The sequence below is a fragment of the Antrostomus carolinensis genome, unplaced genomic scaffold, assembly GCF_000700745.2.
Source record: "Antrostomus carolinensis isolate BGI_N321 unplaced genomic scaffold, ASM70074v2 scaffold30737, whole genome shotgun sequence".
NCBI lineage: Eukaryota > Metazoa > Chordata > Aves > Caprimulgiformes > Caprimulgidae > Antrostomus > Antrostomus carolinensis.
The window spans coordinates 24585-31636 of record NW_010329998.1 but is presented as its reverse complement, the minus strand read 5'-3'; the positions used below and the strand labels follow the sequence as shown (position 1 = coordinate 31636).

Below are 7052 nucleotides of genomic sequence, written 5' to 3'. Positions count from 1 at the left end.
AGCGGTCGTACTTCTTCACCCATTCATCACTGTATCTCAGGAGCAGGCGGATGGCAGTGGGCGCTCCATAGAACTGGTTAATTTTTAACCTCTCCACTGTTTCCCAGTAGCGGCCTGGAAGGGAAACAGGGCCAGTAACCATCTGTAGAGGCCCCCAGGAACAAGGTGGAGGGAGAGAGAGGAAGGGCTCTCTAGTAGTGCCTGGGCCCTCAGCCAAGCTAACCCCACACTGGGAAGGACTAAAGTAGTTCAGGATCAGCAGCTGCCCCTTTTCCTCCACATCACCTAGCTCTCTCTGCTGCAGGGAGGGACAGCAAGAAAGCTTCACCCCTGGAGAAGCAGCAGTGGCTTCCTAACTGGAGGGAAGGACTTTCCCTCTCAGCTCTCCACTGGGCACAGCTTGGAGTCTGCTCCTGTGGCAGCAGAACCATTGCTGCCTGTATCCTGGCATCAAGGTGCCAGCTCCTTGCCTGCTGTGTGTCTTGCAGGGTGGCTGTGGCATGTCCCCACTCCCCTGACACCTTCTGACTCACCAGGGTTGGGATGGGTGGGAGTACTCTCAAACAGGACTGTGGTGCCACCGTTGCAGAGGGGACCGTAGACCACATAGGTGTGCCCTGTGATCCAGCCAATGTCTGCTACGCAGCCAAAGATGTCTCTGTCCTGGTAGCCGAAGACGTACTGTGCAAGAGAGGAGAAGCAGTGAGGGGTACAGCCTGGGCCTGCTGTCCCAGCAAAGGGACAACTGGGAGCAGCGTAACCTCTTTCAGCTCTAATGTTATGGCATCCTTCTGCCTTCCTACCACACCAGCAGTGACACTTTCTTGTGGAGAGTTTTTTTAAACATTACCAAAAAAACCCCAAACCATCAAACCCTTAAATGTCAGGTGCTTCATGAAGGTGCGGGAAGAGAGAAACTCTTAAAAAAAAATACAGCCACATTTGCTCTTTTCTGAGGGGGAAAGCTGTACACCTTTCCTTCCTTCTGCTGGTGTCTAGACAAGGCTGATCCAAGTATCCTGTAGCATCAAAACTGGAGAACTTTTAGGATGAGGATGGTTCCTCCACACCCACACAACCACATGGAAGGAGAGGAATTGTAGGCAATGCAGTGGACGATTCCCATGAGCCACCCCCAGGCACTGCTGGGCTCCCAATGCACAGTATCCATTTGGGAAAACCCTGAGCTGAGGAGCACTGAGGCAGCAGAGGGGCAGTGAGATGCCTCAGCCCAGAGTCGCCCCAGCTTGCCTGCAGGAGTTGGCACCTCTCTGCTGCAGCTGGGTGAGTGCAGCCTTGTGCCTGCAGGCAGGCAGAAAACAGGACAAGCTCTTCTTCCCCCTGCCCCATTTGTTCCTCAGGACACTCTTGGCTGCAAGGCTGGAGTATGGGGGAACGGTGCCTGCCCTGTGCAGGGCAGAACTGCAGCAACACATCCAGCTTTCTCAAGCACTTTGCTTTGTTTCCTTTACTCAGCGCCAGGAAAGCTCCCCAGGGGCTGATCTCCCGCTAGGCCATCGTTTCTCCCCTTCTGCTCTGGCATCTGCTATTTCAGACCTTCCTGTCTCTTCCTGCAGCTCCCTGCCTGCAGGCTGCCAGCTGGGGACTCCAGGGCCTCAAGTGCTTCAGGGTGCTCGTAATGGAAGCTTCCCCTGCCTGGTCTGTCTCTTTTTAACGGAGCAGTGAATTATGGTAGCAGCGATCTACCCCATCCAGCTGGGAGATCTGAGCGTGCCAGCCCTGTGTCACAGTTTGCAGTGCTCCTGAGAGTTAACGTGGCCACATCCTGCTCACTCCCTGCGTGGCCATCCTGGGGTGGCAGCCCCCACTCTCGCAAACCAGCTCTGATGCACTGGGGTTCCCAAATCAGCCGTTTCCTGCTAGGCAGGTGCCAATGGGAGAGATGTGCAACATGAGAGGACTCGAGAGGGTCACGTATCGTGCAGGGCACAGCTGTACAAACAGCTCAGCTCGCAGCAAAACCATGGGCTTCCACACACAGCCCGGGAGGTCTGGCCTGCAGCAGTCATGGCTGGCAGAGAAGACCCAGGCAGCCCTGAGCTTGCTGTCTCATAGGGTGGATGGTCTGAGGCACTACTGGAGCTTCAGTCACACAGGGACAGTCAGACCCAAAGCTAAGGGACTGTTCAGGGAGGAACTCCTTCTTCCAGAGGACTCCATATAATGCCTTAGGAAATGTCCCTTGCAGCCACTCCTGCAGCCAAGTGCTGCTCCATGGTGTGCTCAGTGCCCTTTTCATCCAGCTCTGTTAGAGTTTGCTCTAGGCATGCTAGCGGTTAAAGGCTTTCCTCTTCCCAAAGGTGACCCACACTCTTCAGGTACAGACCCTTTGTCTTGAGGGCACTCACCAGCTTTTACAGATATTCTCAAATGTGCCCCTCCCAGAAGCACTGCCTTCAATGTCCCACCTGACTTGAGACAGTTACACTTAGGGAGAGCAAGCCAGAGGTTTCAGGAACAAATTTGCTTCTTCCTCCTCACTCAGTAATATAAAATTACCGTTGCAAGGCAAATCATCCCACCCAATGATTCAGTCTAGGATAGGGCAGCAAAAGAAAGAGCTGAAAAGGTAACTCAGAGGACTATGTGTTTGGGAGGCCCTGCTCTGAAGCATACGTTGCTCTTCTCCACTGCCTGTTTGCAGATGTACTCTACTGGGTTGGTGCCCTAGGAAGGCTTCCCAGAGACTTTGCTCTGGCTAAAGATGAGCTCACAGCACATCTGTTCCCTGCACCGCCTGTGAACTCCTGGCTCATGAGAACTCTGTGGCTGAGATCTGTTACCTTGTGTGTGAGAGCAGCAAACAGCAAGTAACCAGCTTGGGAGTGAACCAGACCCTTGGGTTTGCCGGTGCTGCCTGATGTGTAGAGAAGGAACAACATGTCTTCGCTGTCCATGGCAGCAGGCTCACAGCATGCATCCTCCTTCATCATCTCCTGCAGGAGAAAGCACAACAGTTCTCTCTTGGGGTCTCACAGGCTTCCCTGTATTGTCCCTACACCCACCTGTGCACCCCTCCCTCGAGTCTCCCACTGAGCTCCCGTGCCACCCTGCTCCCCCCATGCCATCCTCCTCGCTTCCGCTGCCCTCCTTGCCAGCCTGAACTCTTTGGCCTTGCTGAGCTGGCAAATGCTCTCCTCAGCCAGAGCAGACCTGCTGAGTAAGAAGCAGTTATTTTTACCCTGCCAGGGCTTTGACCAGCACAGAAGTCTTCCAGGAAGCCTTTCGAGCACTAATTGCTTGCAGACGGGATGAGCAGAGGCGGGGAGACCTCTGTGCAGCTGCAGGAAGCTAACAGAAATGCACAGCGGGGGCTCACCTCTTCAGGAGCAGCGCTCCATGCTGGCAGCCTGGCCATCCGACGTGCTACGAATTAACGGGCACATGAGCAACCCCCTGCAGCCTCACTGCCTGCTTCCTCAGGCACAAGCTGCCAGCAGCGCTCACAGAGGGTGCCAGGTCCACCAGCAGAGCGGGGTGTGACAGTGCCGTGGCACTCCAAGGCCGAGCTCACAGCGTATCAGCCCACGCCTGGGGTGTTTCTAGCCCCTGGTCCACCCTGCTACGAGCCATAGTTTGCACTGCTTGCCCCTGACAGAACAGGGCTGGTGCTATGGGAAGAGCCACCAGTTACCTCCTGATGGCTCCTGGGACTCTCTTCAAGCTTGTGTGCAACTCCAGCTCCAGCTGCTGCTGCAGGACAATGTCCCCACATCACATCAATGCCAGCAAAAATGGCCCACCAGGCCCACCTCTCCACCCCCATCTCTGCTCCCAGAGTGGACACATTGCCCAGGGGAAGCAGCAGTAGTGCCAGGCAGCCTCTCACCTCCTCCAGCAGCATGTCCAGGGCTGTCATGGAAACCTGGCTGTCAGTCCTCATGGAAACCAGAACCCGTTTCACTCCTGGGCACTGCTTCACAGCCTGGTCCACTGTCTTCTTTAGCTCAATAACCTTGCCGCCTCTCAGCCCCTGGTTCACTGTGATCACTGTCTCTGACTGGGCTGCAGAAGCCAGAGAGCTGTATAAGCAGCTTTGTCCCTCTCCATGGGTCATACAGCAGTCTGGCTCTGCCATGACCCTGCACTTCTTCCTGTGTCTCCCAGCCCGTTACTTGTGTCCTCCCTTTAGCAAAACCAGCAGGTTTGCATCTTTGTTTCCTATTTGTTCCTGCCTGTGTTGCATCCCCTCAGAGGAGATGCTGTATCCCAGCCCTTCGGTCCCTTGGATGGAGAGCACCAGTCCATCCCGTGGGCTGAATGATATTTAGTGAGCCCATGACATTTCCTGGGGTGCTAATCCCTGCTCCATGGCCATATATTATGGCAGGACAACATCAGTTAGCCCAGGGAGCCTGACTCAAGAAGGCTTTGCTATCAGCACAACTCTTGAGTCCCCCAGCTGCCAGGTGAACAAGCTCAGCACTGTCCCCAAAGGGAAACACTGGACATGTCTGTGTTACCCACTGGCTCTTACCATCTCTGATCCTATCTGCCAAGGCTTCTGCACTGAACCCGGCGAACACCACAGCGTGCACAGCCCCGATGCGGGCACAGGCCAGCATGCTAGCCACTGCCAGCGGGCATGGGGGCATATAGATTGTCACCCTGTCACCCCGTTTCACCCCTTGCCGTTTCAAGGTGTTTCCCAGGCGGCACGTCAGCTCCAGCAGTTCCCTGCCCAAAGAAGCAATGGTGCAGTTAGAGACTTTTCTTGCAGATCTTATCTGGATGCATAGAGATGGGGGGCCTCGGAGCACAGGTATTCAGCTTACATCTCTATGCACCCTGACCCCCACGCTGGAAGTCCGTGAGAAACCTGTAGGATGTCAGTGGGATGGAAAGGAGGAGACAGTCACTATCATGGGCCATTATTTATGAAAAATAAATAAATCAGAATGGCCTCTGTACTGAACCTGACACTCTCACTGGCCAGCATGAGGAGCAAGCCATAGGGCCAGCAATGGCCACTGGCAATTCCTGTGGCTCAGCAAGCCCGCACCATCTCAGCTGACTTTCCAATGGCGACCTACACATTTCTCATGAGCTCTACCCTGCAATGCTGAAGAAGTTAGGATGATCTTCCCCCATGAAAACAGGGCTTCATGCTTTGTTAAAGCTGGGAAGGATGAGTCCTCCAGCACTTGTGGCTACTAGTGAGAACAGCTGTAGGAAAGCAGTGAGCAAAGGATGCCTCTCCTGAGAAGCGTCCCTCCCAGAAACCATAGCATGGCTGTCAGTGACTCTGCTCATGGAAAAGCTCTCCTTGTAGGGAGGCTGGCAGGGGGAGGATGATCGTGCTTGCCACATTAGGTCTGGAACCAGAGAGGGCAGAGGGACTTGTTCTGTGTGCAGAGGGATTTAAGTGGATTCTGCAGCAGAGCCCCAGAGAGCAGGCAAATGGGCCTGGGAAGGTGGGGGTCCCCAGACCAACTGAGCAGGACTGGACAGGCAGTCCCCCCAGAGAGCCAAAGCCAGCAGCGCTGATGACACGCGGATGAGCACAGGACTTCCCAACACTCATGCAGCTGTGAATCTGGGCTTTCTTGCAGAGCATTTACCTGCAAGTTTAGAAACCAGGAACCCTGTTGGGAACACACACGTGTGACTTTCCTGTGGGATCTTACCTACAAACATTGCAGTGCTGTCATGAGGAGCTTGTGTCTGCCTCCCCATCTGGGTAGGGACCCCTCAGGGCCCAGAGGGTCAATGAGGAGGCAGGCTGAAGCCTCAGATCAGCATGGGCAAGCCAACAGCCACCATACTGTTGAACTATCTGTCCACAGGGGTGCTACATCCCATCCCAACCCATGGTGCACATCAGCAGATCAGCCCTGTGCCGTGTTCATGCACGCTGCAATACGTCTCTTGCGTATGCTCAGAAGTACTGACCTGTATGTGACCCGCACCTCCTGTCCTGGTTCATCCTTCTCCCAGATTAAGGCCACTTTGTCTGGGGCTACATGGACATGTCGGTCCAGACAGTTCACTGGAAAAGATAACCTAGTCTCATTGCCAGAGCAACTCCCAATACCTCTTATCTCCCAAAAGCCAGCACTGGCAGTCCCTAATTCAGATCAGAGCCAGGGCTGTGTGTGAGTCTCAGCATTAGCCTTGTGCTGGAACAACCTTTGCAGATACCAGTCAGCAGACCCGAAGCATCATCCCAAGCCCCTTTACACTCCTCACAACTCCAGTATCTGCTGATCCCTACTACCAGCTTCCTCCTGAATTGCAACATAATGCAGTCCAGAGCAGAAACTGCTTGAAGTCCCTTTGAAGGTCACATCCCCAATGCCTTCTGCAGGCCTCCAAACATTAACTCAGCCATCACTCCACCCAGTACTGCCTTCCAGCTGCCTCTGGGGTGGACCAGGGCAGTTTTTAAGTGGTAGTGCTCCTAAATAACAAATGTAGGATGAAGCGAAGCTCTGTGCAGGAAGGCAGCAGGGAACATTTGTCCAAGTTGGAAGAGAGCCAGGGCCAGGAGTTCACAGCCCCTGGCTTTCCAGGGACATGGTAGGCTGAGGCTTTGGCTCTAATTCTTCCAAGAAAAGTTTCCTGCATTGCTGGCAGCTGCAATTTTCTCAGAAACCTTGTTCCGCTCTGTTTTCCTTAAACCTGCTGCTGAGGTCATGGGATAATGCAGGAGCCCCACTTTACATACCAAAATGCCTTTTTGCTCCTGACCATTTGTAGTTTTCCAGGAGAAAAAGAAACAAACACAAAAGGAGGAAGAGTAAGATCTCAAATCCCAAAGTCAAATAACTCCCACTCTCCTGCCCAAATAGACTACTTAGCACCTGATTTCTGAGAAGCCTGTCTCGTAATGTGAACACTGGGACCAAGAGTGCTGCCAGCAGGACACAGTGTCACCAGCCCCCATGTCTTCCCCTGGTAGCCCCCCTAAGGAAGTAGCCTCAGCACACAGAAGAGCCTCCCATGATTGTGAAGACTCCCAGAACCGCTCATTGCTCCTGTATTTTGCTTTTTGCAGATACCTAACTGCCTTTGCTGGGCAGGGATAACCT

The 7052-nt window shown here is 54.0% G+C and overlaps 1 protein-coding gene across 1 annotated transcript in view; it reads right to left on the bottom strand.

Annotated features, from left to right (window-relative positions):
• LOC104528713 (acetyl-coenzyme A synthetase 2-like, mitochondrial) overlaps positions 1-7052 on the bottom strand; it is an 11330-nt gene that overhangs the window by 3612 nt on the left and 666 nt on the right. The window contains exons 2-7 of the mRNA XM_010172801.1: positions 5914-6010; positions 4499-4698; positions 3851-4026; positions 2805-2957; positions 534-681; positions 1-114 (exon numbers count right to left, since the gene is read on the bottom strand). The exon at positions 1-114 is cut by the window's left edge and continues 39 nt beyond it. Coding sequence (XP_010171103.1) covers positions 1-114; positions 534-681; positions 2805-2957; positions 3851-4026; positions 4499-4698; positions 5914-6010 — 888 coding nt within the window. The remainder of the gene's footprint in view (positions 115-533; positions 682-2804; positions 2958-3850; positions 4027-4498; positions 4699-5913; positions 6011-7052) is intronic.